This window comes from Typopeltis vanoorti, chromosome 17 (genome assembly GCF_054136105.1).
Source record: "Typopeltis vanoorti isolate ZY-2024b chromosome 17, IOZ_Tvanoo_1.0, whole genome shotgun sequence".
NCBI classification, from domain to species: domain Eukaryota; kingdom Metazoa; phylum Arthropoda; class Arachnida; order Uropygi; family Thelyphonidae; genus Typopeltis; species Typopeltis vanoorti.
In genome coordinates this window covers 92,154,005-92,172,073 of record NC_143565.1, presented here as the reverse complement: position 1 = coordinate 92,172,073, position 18,069 = coordinate 92,154,005, and the positions used below count along the sequence as shown (strand labels likewise).

Here is an 18,069-nt window from a genome sequence, read left to right as displayed (position 1 = left end):
GGGTCATTAGGTTAAAATGCTTGAAAGAATTAGCATATTTATACTATCAAATCCACATATATTGTTTCTCGAATCTCCATTATACCAAGCTGTACAGAATAAATGCAGACAATTGTTACTTGCTTAAGTGATAGTTGTAATTGTTTTAAATTTCCAGATATTTTCTAACATTGCTGAGAATTTCCAATTCGCAGAAGGCTATTCTGTACAGAATGATGAATTATTATTATTGTGCAATTTACAATAAATGTAGCTATTTCACAGTATTCCAGGAAATACCGCATTCATTTGATTTGTCTTGTGTTATTAAAATGTGTAAAGGGTGTCCCAAAATTAGCGCCATTTGTGCGGTAAAGTGTTGCCAACGAGAAAAACAGACAGCGTGACAGCTGACAGTTCAGGGTTATTAAAAATGAAGCGCTACACGAAAGAACAACGCATTTTCATTGTTGAGCAATATTTTAAAAATAATGAAGGTTTGGCAGCTACAGCTCGCAATTTTCGTACAAAATACGGTCAGAATAGTGATTTAACTTCATCAACTGTGAAAAGATTAATTTAAAAAATCAAGGAAACTGGATCAATTAGTGATCTTATACACTCTGGCCGTCCTTCAACAAGTCGTTCAACAGAAAACATCGAAGCAGTTCGTGAGAGTGTTGCTGAGAGTCTAGGAACATCAATTCGGCACCGTGGTCTTGAATGGCATTTCGAGACACTCTCTACAGCGTATTCTCACGAAAGATTTGCATCTTTATGCTTACAAAGTTCAATTGACTCAAGAACTGAAGCCTACTGACCACACACAGCGAAGAGAGTTCGTTGAATGGATTATGGAACAACAACAAGTGGATACTTATTTTTCGAACAAAATTATCTTCAGCGATGAGGCTCATTTTCATCCTGATGAAAATGAGCCTCATCGACAAATTTGTCGATTTTCTGAACCCCAAATCGACAAAATTGTCGCATTTGGGGTTCAGAAAATCCACGAATGATTGTTGACAAACACATGCATCCACAACGTATCACTGTTTGGTGCAGATTTTGGGATGGAGGCATCATCGGTCCATTCGTCTTCGAAAATGTGGCTGGTAAGGCAATAACAGTTAATGGTGCTCGCTATCGCGACATGATAATCCAGTTTTTTGTGCCTAAATTGCAAGATATGGATGTGGACGACATGTGGTTTCAACAAGACGGTACCACATGCCATACAGCCAGAGAAACAATTCAATTACTGTATGAGTCATTTCCTGGTCGTGTAATTTCCCATTTTGGTGATCAGAATTGGCCGCCCAGATCATGTGACTTAACGCCGTTGGACTTTTTTTCTTTTGGTTTTTTGAAGTCTAAGGTTTATGCCAACAAGCCCACGACCACCCACGCCTTGAAGGAGGAAATTGAGCGCTGTATCAACGAAATTCAGCCACATTTATACAAAACGGTCATGGAAAATTTCGACAAAAGAGTGCGTATGTGCCAGCAAAGCCGTGGAGGCCATTTTCCCGATTTGCTGTTCCATGCATAACCCTATACTGTATACTTTATGAATCAATAAGAAATTACAATTTTTAATTAAAAACCTATGTTTTCTATCAAAATTACTTCTTGTGTGAATTTTGGGACACCCTGTATATCAAAAAACGTAAGTTTTTTTTTGATCTCCTTAACACCAGATTATTTAGAATTAGGACGCGCTAAAAATTTTTTAAAACGAAATTTTATAAAAAAAGCATAACGTTAAAATATACATCGATCAAAAATATGGTTGTATACTATTTCATAAAAGTGTATTGGACAAAAAACTTAACAGTGCACACAAAAAAAAAAAGATAATTTATTTTAAGATTGTCACACTTATCCTAAGTGGCGCATGAGCCAGACGTTCAGACAGAATGAAGACAGTTATTCTTTACCGATCGACTCAGTGAATTAAATGTAACAAAAAATGTAATGTTTTGTTATAACTTCCATATCGTTCACTTATTTTTTTGTAAGTACTTTTTCCTATATAAATGAGGCAAAATATGTACATAAAAACGAAGTTCCAAATTTAATTTGAATAAATCAACAACACAGAAGCATCTTTTGAAATATCTTTATCGTATTCTGTAAATAGATTTTTTTTTGTATATTTTAACGGTGAAGCAACATTCTTTGTGGAACTAAGGATCTCATTTATTTGAAAAATAAAGTGCATCGCTTCTTGAGAAAACCTCTTAAATGAATAGCAGCGAGAAAGAAGTTTTCGACTGAAATTAAATATTGACACTAGAATCCATTTGACTTCGTTACTTGGAACTTAAGAGAGATGCGAGATGTTCACTGCCTGCACATGTAAGAAGAGCTACCGAATTAGAAAACACGATGAGTAACATTAGCAGTTATCGAGCACGAATGTGAATAATGGATCTAAGAATAAAGGGAATAACAGAGTATTCCATATATCTAGTGATTTTTATTTATTTATTTCCAGATTTGAAGAAATAATTCGCGGTCGATATCTCTTAAGAGATTACATGCAACTTGGTGTAACTGAATTGGACGAAAAGAAAATGACAAATGTCTGATTTATTGGGTTACATGATGCCTTGAGAACGTCTACCACACACCATTTATAGACCAATGCTATATACATCCTTTGTAGCATCTCTCTGAAATTTATTTACGAATAAACACATATTTAATGTATACTTATGGTTCACCAAAGAATACACAAATAAATATTCCAAACTAACTTTGCCAAGAAAGTTTTAATTAAAATTAAATTAAGTGCATACATTATATGACTTAAATTTTATACAGATTTGTTTAAAAAGGCATGAATCGGATAATAGTTGAAAGATAATTTTAAAGAGAATTTTACCAACAATTGTGCATTTAATCCTAAACGCTAAGTGCGATTTTGCACTAAATACGAGAAACTCGCACTTCAAAACAAGTCGGTTCATCATCCATAATATTAGCATATATTTAAATAATCTAAATAACAAATGAGAATAGCGCTATAGTTTATTTAATAACTGGACTACGTGATGTACTAATCTTTAGGACTTTGTGGCATACAAAACCGGAAAGAGAAGCTGCAGTTACAAATAATGACGTTCCTCAACTTTTCGACATTATGTACAAATGATATTGAATGCAATCGCACAATTAAAACGGGATCGCTATCTTAGATTATGTTTAGTTTGTAAAATTTAAAATGACAGAAACTAGCCACTTAAATAAATATAAGCCAGTCACTGCTTTCTTTATCATGATAGCTTTTTTGATTAGTGATCTTTCCTTACGCGGGTTCGATTTCCACGTTTTCTCATATTCACGGAAGCGCAGTTTTCAAACCATGGATTAAGGCTTATAGCAGGTTCTAAAGCCTAAGCCCTAAGGAGGTCGAGGGTATGAGAACACTTCTGAAAATCATGCCTTAGGCCTTTGCATTGATCGAGAGTGCCATGACAGTCTTCGATGAACATCGTGTAGACTTGATGAATGACAAGTTCTAAGGTACGAAGGGAAATAGAAACTGAAAAGCCTGCCATCGACTCATGTATCCATGCAGAAATTTTTAAAAGCAACTTTCAGCCAACATGTCGCCTTCTCTTTCCTCTGAAAAGCCTGTCATCTCTCACGAAGCTCCGGAGCGATCACCTTCATCTTCGAGTACTCATATTATATATATATAGCGAATCCACATAAAATTAATGGGCTCTTGAGAGATTATAGTTCGCTACTGTACACAATACTATGAAACTTTGATTAGATACTTTTGAATATTTTAAAGAGTCTACAGGTTTTCCAAGTAGAAGAGTTACACAGTTGCTGACCTTTTATTTTGTAATCCATTATGGACTTCTTCGCGCGATTATATTCATAACTATATTTCTTACGCATGACGTCACTTCTTTCTTTGTCATCATTGATTTTAATGAACATTTTATTGATTTTTGCGAGTACTGTAAGAACAGAGGCTGCGAAGTGCTTCATGTTCTCTTTCAAGACTTCTGCCCGACGGTCATTCAGGACACCTAGTGCACATCTTGTGCGCTTAACAGAGCGATCAAATGGCAGATTCATTCTTTACGTTTCTGAGTTTTATTACGTAATAGAAAATAAAACATGTTTTTTCAGTGAAGGCTTGAACATTTTTAGTGCCGCTTTGTCCGTAATAACTCATATAAAAGCTCAATGTCGGATGTTTATTAAAAGGTGTAGACCCATTTCAATTTTCGTTAAACGAAACACCTTTTGTGATGTCGAGATAATTTCCATATTTCTTTTTTTTTCGTACTTATTTTGCCTTGAATTAAATATTACGTCATAAGTTCTTGTGGACAGTATCATGCCAGCGATACGTTGAAATATATTATTTCGCAAACAGTAAACTGTATTGCGATTGTCATTTTTATGAAGGTTGAAGTTATAAAGGAAGCTGTGTATTGAATGAGCCTTTTTTAATCATGTATACTTGCTTTCTTCCGTATTAGAACCGTGCGATAATGAATTTTGGACTAGTGAATAGCAGCATTATCTTGATAGAAGTAAATCACTGCCATTATGACCACACATGCAGTGATGTCGGATGGAATTTATTAATAAAGCTTAGCCTTTCTCGTTTGCTGTTGCCTTCCAATCCAGTCAAGGGGTAGACGGTGTCAAAGAACATGCGCAAAATCGGTCTTTGTTCTCTAGCGCTCTGTACGGTCGATATATCGAAGAGGAGGTCAGTACTTCGTGTGGTTTCTTTCCCAATTGCAGTTTCCGATATTTGCAGATAAATGCGCGACAGACTATAAGAACTTATGAATTTACCAAGATCCGTATTAGTCCATTAATATCACAAATATCATATGAACGTTTGGAACCACTAATAGCTTAATACTGTGAGTGCATGAGATCAGATGAAAAGAAAAAAAAAACTCCACTTACCGTCATCCATAATGGCTGTGGTGACATTTTTTCCTGTAAAACCTTGAGCCCAGGCTGCTTCAACGTTTAGATCTAGTCGAGGTTTGCCTCCATTTTGTCCAACATTTTTCTATTAGTATCACCATGAAAAGATAAATTAAGAAAAATGTACTTAGTAGGATTAATTATTTTTGAATAATAAACTAATTATCGCTAAACAAAAAAATTAATTTTGATATATTTGATCTTAGCCTTTCGATATGTCTCATTTGTTGTAATGAGTTACGAATTATGAATACCTTCTGACGTGAGTGTTGACCCCGAAAGCACCTCGATCAATTAACAATGGAATCACGTGCTCATAAATGTCAACATTTGCTTCAAACAAGCGACTGTTTACTGGTTAATGACTCTTTAACCATTGGCCTGTATAATATCATCACAAATGAATCGCTTAAGCTGATATAGGTATTTATTACAACACTGTTGATCATTGTCGAATTACAATAATCAAGCAAGTTTGATTCCAAACAAAACTGAAGCCACTCACTTAATATCAAGAAAAAATGGTTATGCTAATATTATGTATTATCATAATAATTTTTCTGACATGTTAATTGAAAACTATGTGCATCAAATTTGTAAATTTATTTTCTTTCCTGAAATAACGAACGTGTATTTTTAAACATTGAATCAGAACCTTTAGAATTTTTTTTAGCATCCAGAAGGACCGAGTTATACGTAAATCAATGCATATAAGTGTATTAAATATAATTTATTTAATTATAAATCTTAAAATATTTAGCCATTTAATTTTTATTTGTAAGGCAGGTGCTTTCTAGTTTGCGTTTATCTATGCTTAGATTTCCTAATTAAAAGATGTGTCTTTTCATGTTGAATTCCAAATGTTGATATGCTGATAGTAAGTTTTTTTCAGAGTTTTGTAATTATCAGCTTTCTAAAAAATGTTTCGAAAAATACAATTTCAACGAAACATCTTCAAATCTTTTATTACAGGGAGTTCAGATACTTCCAAAACATTCATTTTTAATGAGATATCTTATTTCTGGGACAATAAAACTCTTTAATTTATTCTCGTCAACGGATATTAGGAAACTGAATCTTATTTTTTTCAACTATCTCTGTTATTTCGTGATTTAAAAAAGTTCACTATGCGTCTTGTATAATGAGAAAAAAGTTGGAAACTGTCTAAAAAAACTCAGCCAGGTTAAGAAAAATACGCAGAAAAATAAGAAATAACAAAGTACGGAAGATAGTAGGCGCCATAGAACGTAAGAAAGAGGATGTAATATGATACGAAGATTTCATAATTAAATTTGCGCTTGATAACAGGGTCACTAACTAATTTGAGCTTTCTGGAAGTGAAAATCGAGGACGTGAAGAATGCAATAAAGAAACAGGAAAGAAAAAGGATGGCGTTGTTCCTAGGAACAAATGATTGAAGTATTGATAAATGAGAGATGATATGAAAAGGATTTCTGGAAGAAGCGAAAAATTGTTAGTCCGTTGCCAAGATATAATAGTACTGAGTTAAGGAAGGCTTCGATAGCAAATGATTCAATTCTAGAAGAAATGGCATGAGTTTTTCATGTAGATTGAACTTGATAGCAGAAAACACGTGTAAGAGGGATGGACTGAACTTGAATGGATTTGGCATAAGGGATCTGGAGGAATTATTTATTGGGGCGAGTCCTAATGAAGAGATGTGGGGGAAACTACATCATGGAAAGAATGTCTAGAACGATCAGAATGTCAGTGTGCTTAATTATGAGTCTTGTAAAAGAGTGGATCTGTACGTATTGGGTTTTGAGTTTAGAGCATGGAGGAGAGGGGGAGAGAGAAAGCTTCCCAAATGGGCCAAGCAGACTGCAGATGCGAGTATACGATAAAATCAGAAGGTAACTTATGTCTACTCACAAATGGAAGGAATATCAGGAACAAAGAGGCTGAATTGGTGAATATGTTGTGGCCTAAGATCGTTGGCATTAGTGAAGCCTGACTCACAGACTCAGATATAACTTAATAAATGAAAAGGATATAGTATTTTCAGGAATAATTGAAGAGGAAGGGTGCTACTAATGATATCAGATGATTTAACTCCAGTAAGGGTGGAAATTCATGTAAGCAATAATAATAATAATGTTCCATGATCAGTAAGTAATTTAGCTAAGTAGCTAAGTACTTTAGAGATGTAATGCATCGCTAAATTACTCTGATTTAGATAAATTAAATCATCCAAATATTGATTGTGTATCAGAGAAGATAAGGATGAAGGAGAATTTATTGAACTGTTGAGAGACAACTTTCTCCAAACAGCAGATGAAAGAAGGAACTCAAGGTCAAAGCATTCAGCAAGTATCTCGCCTAACTGCAGAGCTGGAAATTATGACAAACTCAGGAGAATACTATCTTTAGTCCCATGGTATCAGTTACTGAATATAAAGGATATCAGCAATGTATGAGAAGCAGTGAAAAGATATGATGACGATGATGATGCGGTATCTGAATATGTCCCTACAGCTCGACGAATAACTAGGGTGGGAGTGAAATGGATATGCACCCTTATTAAACAGTTGTATGATTGCCTCGAGTCATTTTCACACTTTTTAATAAAGAAATCTTTTAATTATTCAACTAGTTCCAAGTACAAGCATAAGAATGATTCTCTGACGTTGAAATTCTTATACATTGTCTATTTTCGTTTCTCATATTGTATTTTTCGGGAAAAAAAACCTCGATATTTCCGCACGATTCCTTCATATACAGAACATTGCTAATAAGAATAGAAAGGTGTATATTCCTATTCACTCTTTGGGGAAAAATTAATATGTAAAAAAGTCCTTTATTGAAATCGTAAAAAAGAAATACTTGTATTTTTCTTGTCAATGACTTGTTACAGTGAAATGCAAAGTACTGCTCACTGATTATAAAAAAATCAACATACACTGCGCTGTATATCTTGTGATATCCCTGTTCTATTACCATAATTTACTCATCACTCACCGTGCCGAGCTTTTCAGGAAGGAAGTCCAGACAAGCAGAGAGAAAATCTTCAGTGACTTTCTGATTCTAATGAGTGAGGCACTAATCTTATGGCAGATTATAAGTTCAGTTATGGTATCAAATATTTGTATTTTATAGAAATACAAATATTTCTATAAAAGAGATACATTAATCAGAAGTAACTGTTATATAATCTTTTAGTTGTCGCCAAATCATTCGTATCCCGTAAGTCACAAATTCTCTTTACAAGACATGAATAAATAATGAGGAACTCGTTATTGTCTTGGTCTCCTGTTGCACAACCAAAGTAACTGAGTGTGCAGTCCTTTGTGCGCGAGTGATGCAAACAAACATGTAAACGAGTTAAAGAAACGAGAGATTCAAATATATTTGTATGCAAGGGAGAGGTGTGACATTCTTGTATTACACTAATGTTGTCGATATAAAACTGGTAAATGATTCCAATGAAGCCTATGCAGCAGGGGCGAATTTAAAACTATATATTTAGAAATTTATGTACATTTGATTATACAAATACAACATTTATTTCATAAATGATATTCTATCTTTTTCAATTTAGCTACTTGAATACAAATTCTACTCTACGGTTCTTCTTTCTGAATTGGTCAATAACATCGTCATAAAAGTTGGTTGTAACTTAATTTTCCCAAGTAACACGCACACTTGTAAAGGCTGGCTGAAGCTCACTGGCTAGAGCTACTTGGACTGCGTATGGCCCTGTGTTTAAGATGGCGTGAAGGGAGCGGAAATGGCTATGCGCGCTCATGAAATCACAGTGCTGCAGCGAGGACCTGGAAGCTCCTACAACCGAGCAAGCCAAGGTAGCTTTGACTAGACGAGCAAGCATCGGCCTTCGATACACAACGCAATGCTCAATTATTGCCGCGCAAGCTTAAGACGTCTTCTGTCTACAAAAATAAAAGCCTAAATGGAATGCTTATAAATGCATGCATTTATTAACAAATAAGTATTACTTCTTTCTCAAGTAATGAGCTTGCGCAGCAAGCATAGCAAACATGGAGAATTCACCCCTGCTATGCAGAACGTCTACCTCTTTATGAACATCCTTTCTCTAGTGTTTTTTGGGTTGCAGATTTCGCTCCAGCATCTCGAAATGCATCACAGTCACCTAAGTCGATTTCGATTACGAAAAAAAAGTTTTCATTTATTGATTGACAATTTTGTTTTTTGAATAAAATGTTATGTGCGTAAGAATTAATTTGAATCTTATTCTGCTGTGTAAGTCAGAGATATCCACATACGAATAGGTTGGTGATTGCATTTTATTGCATAGATTCATGTTATTTACTTTGCTTCCTATTTATTAGTTAGAATTAAGGTCGAAACAACTAAGGCCACGAGACTAGTTAACTCAGACCTTTAGTCGAAAAGCCCTTATAAAGATTTCTTGCATATTGGATGGGATTCGAACTTTTTTTTAATTGGAGAGCAAACGTTACATTGCTTTTACGGAGGCGCTTGCTACCTATGTAATTTCAAATGAGGATCTTTACATTTTTTTTAAAATTAATATGCATTGATCACACTACACTATATTGTGCAGTAAGTTTTTGTCCTTTATATGATTTTACGAACAGGGCAGTCAGAGAATCCACATTTAAGTAGAAACTTTTATTAGCAGCTTATAATATATATTCAGTGCATTTCTAGAACAATTACACATACAATAACGTCAAACAAAACATCAATCAATAATCTAAATAATAATAATAATAAATTATATCCTTATAATTTACATTTGTAAATAAGTTTAAATTGGCAAAAAAGTTAATTCGCAAAATATTTCATTTAATCACACTTTTTTGATCGCATTCTATTAAAATTGTGTGTGTGTGTGTGTGTTATTCTTATTTATTTTATTTTTATTACTGAATTAATCGCTTTATTCACAATTAATAAGATTTAAGAGAATTTAGTGCATTCAAATGTGTGTCTGACAATCTTGAACCGAACTTTTGTGCGAAAATCATTTGCATAAAAAGTTTGTTGCAATTAACAATGTTCTTTCAGAATTTGTTAATGTTGGATGAATCTTCGGGAGGCATAGGGCTAACCACCTTATCCTAGAGTTACGGTTGCGCAGTCCAGGAATAGTTGAAAGGTCATGAGCGCTTCAGTGCCTGTTAGGACCACTGATGATGATGATAATGGATGAATCTTTAGCGAAGCCAGATGTAATTTTCTCTAGTTTTCTGTTCTTTTCTCAGTATTTTTTTAAATAAGACAGATTCATGTTTCAACTTACAAACTCTCCAAAAGTGGTAACATGAAAGAATCTTTTGCACATTCTAAAATTCGCTTCAATTCTTCTTCAGTCGTTAACTTTTTCTTTGATTACCTCAACAATATTTTCATCACAGTTTTCCTGGTTTTCCATAAATTCAGTACTTTCCCCCGAAAAACGCTGAAATATCTAAATGTTGAACGAATGAGTCCTGGCCAACGAAATTTTCAAATCGTCAATCGTTAAAATATAAAAAAATTGAAATAAAGTTAGATATTTTTAAAATCCAAATTCAGTATTATGTGTAGTGTTAGATCAATATTAATATTTCTAAACAAGAAGTATATATAACATAAATCTATGAAATTATTATTATTATTTTTTTTTTTGTGATTGTTAACATGAACAAAACTTGGATTCGGACTCATTGAATTTAAGATCGATTATCGAGTCAAAAAACAGCAAAAAAGTAAAGAGATTCACAGAGTCCGAGTCCAGGCATTCGGAACTGAAAAACTATGTATAATTTAGTTATGTTGCGCTGGTATCCTAATCCTTTAGGATACCAGCGCAACTGAATTATAACATTTAAGAAGAGCAGAGGAATCGGTCAAGACATATTTCATCCCGACAATCCTGTTTAAACAACAGATAGTTGAAATGATTCCCCCAGACACATCAAGCCGACAATCGGGCTGTGTGCTACTGAGGGATTGGAGCTATCAAGGACATGCTGCCCTTGACTTTGTAAAGTTCCCTCGGTAACACTAGGGATCAATACCGGCTGTTGCCGTCCTTGTCGGACACCAACAAGGTTGCCCCGCTTGGCAACTGTTATCGATCCATTGCCGCTTAAATGAGTTGCGCTAAAAGATTCTGACTTGGGAAGGGTTCTTAACAGGGCACAGAGGACACAACGCCGAGAAACTGATGTCGGTACCGTAATTTTATGCACCGTGCTTCAAGTTTGAGAGGTATGCAAATACTTCTCCGTGCGTGTCGATAAGGTTGCTAGCGTGCCTGATACATCCATGGGCGAAGATATTTACATATGCGCCGTTAATGCCTGATCGAAGTCTCGTGCGTGGAAATCGTTCCAAATGCTATCATTTGTAGTGCTTTTCTAGTGATTTTATTGAAATATTGTTGGCTAGTATTCACGTCGAATTTTTCAGTTCATGAAAATATTGACATACTGTCCAATGTTTCTTCATGTTTTCTAAGTGGTTTGCTGTGCACGACTGGTTGGTGTTCGAGTGGTTTGGTTCATACTTTCCAAGACTCGATCACGATTAGAATGCCGTTCGCCCTTTATAAACGTAGTGTGTTGGGGAAAAGTTTAGTGGGGTGTAGCATAGGGTAGCTTTTAGACAAATAAACAATTTCTTTTTTTTTTCACTTCGAAATTCTGGTTTGTAAATCGATCTTTTGTTCACTCGAAGAAATTTCCCAGGCTGTGATGGCATCTGTATTAGTTTGTTGATTCCAAATATTTGTGGATGGCCAAACTTTCAATAACTGATTTTCTGGGCTTTATATGTCAGCCTTTCGAAAAGAAAGCTGAGGTTGCAGTCGATATAATGTATGTTCCTTGCTTGAAAAGAGAGTTTCAAGAATAAAGGAACTATTTTCTAGGTTGTTTCGTCTGCGATGAGTTTTCTGATCTCACATAAAGGTGGAAGGAGTATTTGCTTTGGCGAATTCCGATCGCTTTTTATTCAATAAAACCTCGGCGTATATCTCCTTTTGCTTTTGTAAAAAGTGCAGAAAAAAGATTAGATAAAAATATAAATTTCAAACAATAAAAATGAAGGAGGAAATGCAAATTAAATATCAAAAAATGAAAAAAAAAAGCAATGCCATTGAAATTAGAGGACGAATAACAACGTTTGGGAATTTGTCGAATAACCCTTGTGGGTGCGATAAGGGGACCACCCCGTCACCAAAGGGGACAGTGTGAAAGTCAGTGATGTTTTTCGACTTGGCACCAGGAGTCAAGTTCTTTGCTATACCTCTGCTCCTGTCATTCTCTTTTAGTTTGATTTCAGATTTCATCATTATTCACTTCAAAGAGAAATCGCAACGAGAATTTAAAATATTAATATCGTGACTTATAAAATCCGTACATTGGTTGACAGATGATTTGTGTTTATTACAAAATAAATATGGAAATGATCAGAGAGAATTTCCTTAACTAAGTTTGTGATTTGTTCTTAAAATTAAACTAACCTGTATCAAAACGCACTAATGAATTTTAGTAAATATTTTAATGATTAAATTTTGATAATGCTATTTAAACTTGATCAAAATTCATCCAACTGGATCGATTCTACCTGCATCGGAAAAAATTGCCAAGTATTGAATGGGAGTGTTCAGAAGACCAAGTGTCGACGAGAGCTATTTTGTACTGTGAAAAGTCTTGTAGGTAACGAAATATACATTGAAGGAAAGATGGATGAATGAGAGAAATATTCTCACCTAAATATTATTCTGTTTTATATTCAATAATCTCACGTGAAAATTGTGATGAAAGTGAAAAATCACCAAATATTGATTAGCTCTGCTCTCACACTCTTCACTGCAAACAATGTCAATTCATTTTATATTTTTTTTTTCTATTTGTGACGAGTACAATCCAATTGGAGTAAATCACTGTTACCATGTATGATTGTAAGATCTGGCAGATCAAGATATTGGCGATCTTGATTTTACTGCGATGTTTGTGGCCAAAATTTGCAATGAGCTGATTGTTAATTGAAAAATAAAGGTGAAACAGTGAAGTCGACAGAGTTAATTTTTAGTGTCTTTTTTAAATAAAATTTTCAAGTAATTAGTTTTAGAAAATGAGTTTTTTGCTGAATGTATAAATGTTTTATTTACTGATTAAAATAACAGAGAAGTAGTAAATGAGGCCGTCTGAGTACAACACCTTAAAATAATTAGAAACATTAACAAGCATTGTTTTTTCCTCTAAAGATACTTGATTTTCTGTACATATACGAATGTATTTCACTAAATGGATAATAATATTTAAATTTAGTTTTCGACGCTTTTGACCTTTTCCCCGACTGTAGGATAATATGAAAACACGCACCGAATATTTCGCATGGATAGATTTATTTTGAAGAAATAAATCTATTCCATTTGAAGAAGAAACCGTAATGCTTAGAGATTTCTTCTATTCATAAGTGTTCTTGGTGTGGGCATTTATATCAAAACCTTAAACAAACTTAGCGCTATATTTGACACCGTCTGGGAATAAGGCCATTTTGTAACTTTTTGATAGAATTTATTTTACTTAGAATTCAATATCTAAGACGTGACATCTTTAAGTTCAACGTATCTTCAAGCTATTTTTCTATGCTATACTGTGAACCGTTTTTCTTCTACATTAATCTTGCAATTGGTAAATTTATAAATGGGCTTCGTTTCCCACATTCTTTAGAGTGTTTTTATAGAAACTACACGCACATATTCAGAATTCCGATAGTTTTTCTTAATAGTATGCAAAAAAATTCGCTCAACAACCACAGGAAAACTAATTCATGGAATAACAGTTAATCGAACAACACGTAATCGATAAAGCAGTTGATCGAGATGCATTTCGATCTACAAGTCATCGTAGGATGTAATTCATTGATGAATTAGGATGAAATTGATCGAAAAAACGTAACTGCAAATATAAGTTGCAGTTACGGCTGCAACTTATATTCTTTAACTAAAGGTGAATTATTATTTATTTATTTATTTTTAAAAACTTATTGTTGCACTCCTTGGTTTCTGGTTGCGAAGGTACTTTATAATTGACGACTCGCTCTCATTATATGCGTCCATTTTATGCTCATATCGCAGATAGACAGACAGACAGACAGAAAACAAACAAAAATGGAAACAAAAGAGAGAAAAAGAAAATGAAGTGATGGTCGAAAGGCATAATTAGGTTGTTTTGTCTGGTAATTGAAAAAAAACTCTGATTTATTCAGATGTAATAAATTGTCAACCAAAAGTGCAGGCCTAAAAATATGTAATTAATTACAATAAATATGTAATGAATGAGCATTTTAATCCAATAAGAGTTATAAATGCCCAGCTGCTGTGCCTTAGTTGCATCTTCATACTTTATCCACATACAGCACGGATGTACACTAGATTTGGAATCGCTCTCTCGTGCGTGCGTGTGTAAACTCAAACTACATAGTATGGACTATATTTATAACATGGCTTAGGGAAAGCGGAATCCCTAATCCCCTCCCTTGGAGATATTAGTAAAATACAAGTGTTTCAAAATAGAGATCAAGTGTTTTCATGAGGCAGAGCTAATCGAAGCCGGTACGGCTTCGATTAGCTCTGCTCTCACACTCTTGACTGCAAACAATGTCAAGTTCCTTTCTTAATATCTTCGTTTTTAATATGATTCTGCGATTGATGCCATCTGTTCACGTCGTAATTTTTCTCAGAACTCTCCTATGTGGGGTGTCTTTCTTTGATCAAGTGTTTTGTTTTTACCCCAACTCTCAGATCCATAAGTTAAAAGTGGTCTGAACACTGTCATGTATACTGCAAGTCTAGTGTTTTGGCTATTTTCTGTCTTATTCCACCTAAATTTATTCAGCTGACTGCTCGCCAAACTGGGCTTTGCTTATTCTGTTGTCTATTTCCATATTTAATTTGCCATCTTCAGTAAAAATTGTGCTTTAATGGCTGGTTACTTTTGAGAACAGCTCAAGTTTATATTCCTGCTTATTTTCATATTCTGATCTTTGTATTAATTTTTTTCGTCTCGTTGCGCCTGTTATTCAATTTACTTAAAGAAATCTGGAGACTGTCACTGGCTGTGTTTAGAATAACAATAGCATCTTCACAAGGCAAAGAACTAAGTTTGATATCTTCGATTCTAATATCAGGTTTACTACCACACTCCATAATGCGATGCATATAGATAATTAGTAAGTGTGAAGATATTGTGTTCTTTTCTTATATCTGATTTCACATTAAATCACCTTCATATACTTCTTTCAATTCTAACTAGTGACTTCCTCTTCTTCTTTTTCTTCTCTTCAAGGATGAGGTATTTGCCTGTTCCGGCTTCGCTGGTCTTCCTCTCTCCCCCCCCTTTAGTTTATATCTATCCAACTCTTCTGGTAGTCGATATCTTTACAGACTTTATTGCTCTATATAATGTTCCATTTACCCCATAAAACTGTAAGCGTTCTTTTCTCCGTGGCACTTTATCGGTTTTTCTTCAAATCTACAAAACTTAAATACAGATCGTTGTTATATTCCTACGATTTCTCAACTATTTGTCTTAAAGTGAAAATTTAATCTTGAAAAATTCTATTTGGCTTCCACCCAGCTTATTCTACTCCAAGTTTTTGTTCCGCAATTTTTATTAGCTTTCATAAATATTACCTGAACATAGTAGAGAAATTCTGTAATTTATATTAGTGTTAGTTCTTTTTTATAGATGGTAACTATGAGAGCTACTCCAATCATCCCAAATTTGACATTCCGAATCATGCAGTTTAACTACTCCTTTTATATTTCCATATTTGAGCATTTCTGGTCGAATATCATCTGCTCCAGCTGCCTTTCCACATTTGAGGTTTCTAATTCTTCTTTTTCTAGTTTGAAAATTGAATTATACAGTATGTATTGCTGATTGTGTTCCTTTTGAATGTTTTCTACCACTGTCTGTCACTGCGTGTTTCATTTAAATCTTTCAAAATAATTACTCAACTATTCAGAATATCTTTACTTTCGGCTTTCTTGTTCACTTTTATCATCTGTTATTCCTTTTACTGTACTATTTCCTCCATTTTCGACGTGTTTTCAATAACTTGTAGAACATTTTACTACCTTCCTGATATTTTTTCTATATTTTTATCAAAGTCTTTCTATGACTGAGTTACATGATGACGTGACTGAGCTCTTACATTTATTTCTATATTTTCTTAGGTCACCTGCCGACTTACTTGCTAGGAACTTTCGATATGATTTCTTTTCCAGAACTGTTTCTTTAACTTTTTGCGTTTACCATGGACCTGCGTCTTCTCTAGCTGAGTCAATCAGTATTTCTTTAGTGTTCCCCGCTGTGACTCCAAAGTTTGGTTTCTTTTTGTTTCTAACTCTTTCATTATTTCTTGAATAATATTTGTATAGTTGAGTCTACAGTTATTCAGCAAAAGCTGCTGAACATTCTTTTTATAATTTTTTTTTAAAATCTATATTAATTTTTATTTTGCTTAAAACTAGAAAGGATAAAATGATATTACTATCAGTGATTACTTCAATTTCCTTCTTGCTCACCGCTTTGAAAACAATATGTCTAATGCGCGTAGAAAACTAACCAATAAATTTCAACGAAACCCAGTAGTTGCTATGTTTAGTTTTTAAGAAAATAGTTTTTATTCTTATGCTAGTTTCTTGTGATAAAATACACTTGTACATTACTATTTGGAAAGAGGAACCTGGGCCCTGGATAAGGTTGATTACGGTATAAATCACGTCCCATCTGAAATTTGTAAAAATGTCAACTTACGAGAATACGGGATGTTTGTTTGTTTGTAGATGATGGAATGGCATAATCATTGTTCGATGAGAAAGAGAGCAATCAATTTTCAGTAACAGCCAATATTGATTACAGCCATGAAGAAATCCCACCACAAGAATAAAAAAAAGAGTAAAATATGTGGCAGTGATTGAACGTTCGAATTCCTTCAGGATAATAATCATCCTTCTACCTACTGTATTTATTTTTATCTTTGTTGGATTCTGATATGCATGGAATGTAGCGAGATTCCCCAAGTGCTACAGTTGTCACACTCGAGATGAAATGCTACTGCAATTTGCTGCGAGGATTGTTATTAGCGCGCCACCGTATAATGCGAAGCAATTATATGGAAAACCTTGCTCATTATTTCTGCATGACGACAAATAACCTGCGACGCTTCAAGAATGAGGAAAAAAAAGAAAAGAAATTGAAATAAAGCGCAGCCTTTCGTTTAATCCATATAAGAATTTGCACGAGTTCAACTTGTGTGTGTGAGTGAATCTAGCAGCACATTTTCTATAATACAAACAATTGATGAAGTATTAATTTTGAATGCAAAGTGTAAATCAAAATCTGAATATAAACTATTAATACAAGGATTTCAAAGGAGTACCATGGACAGAACATTCAATCATGGGAGAGGATCCGTAAGTATTAAATATATCTAGGTTACTACAGTGAGTTTTGCAAACTAGTATTAAGAGCAGTCTCAAATGTGTGATGATGATGGGCATCTGAGATTTTGTTTTTGTTTGTTTGTGTATGTGTGTGTGGGGGGGGAGTCTTTAACAAATCACACTATGACGAGTTTGCGTAAATATTTAATAATAAATGACGTCTGTCGCCCATTGTGAGACGGATATTATTCTATTCACTTAAAAAAAGTAATAAAATAAAATTACAGTGTGGACTAAAGAGCAATTAAACACCTAATTCGGCAGATAAGTTTATTTAAATGTCTGTTTCCTGAAGTACGTTTTATTTCATTTTATTATAAGATAGGTTCAAGTGATTGGTTTGATTACTATGATTTCGAAAAGAGTTTAGTTTGAAAATGATTTGAGATTTGTAAAACAAATCTTCTTATATTTGTTTTGCAGGAGTTTCATTCAATTTAGTTTTTATCTTGTCTTTTTGAAGATAGCATAACATTGTATTCGAATCCGTTATCCATGTATAGAAATTTGTATGATGGCAGGAAGCTTGAAATTATAGGAGTTGAACGAAAACGCTTTCTGGCAACTGAAAAGCACTTAATTCCAGGTTAAAATCAATTACACTATAATAATATAATTTAATCACAGCATATCGCAATCAC

General features: G+C 34.0%; 1 protein-coding gene and 1 long non-coding RNA gene across 2 annotated transcripts in view; one reads left to right on the top strand and one right to left on the bottom strand.

Annotated features, from left to right (window-relative positions):
- amon (prohormone processing protease amontillado) overlaps positions 1-18,069 on the bottom strand; it is a 193,386-nt gene that overhangs the window by 30,537 nt on the left and 144,780 nt on the right. Inside the window, exon 4 of the mRNA XM_090407725.1 lies at positions 4,933-5,041. Within this exon, the coding sequence (XP_090263851.1) occupies positions 4,933-5,041 (109 nt within the window). The remainder of the gene's footprint in view (positions 1-4,932; positions 5,042-18,069) is intronic.
- LOC150097631 (uncharacterized) overlaps positions 1-18,069 on the top strand; it is a 70,097-nt gene that overhangs the window by 10,762 nt on the left and 41,266 nt on the right. The window lies entirely within an intron of this gene.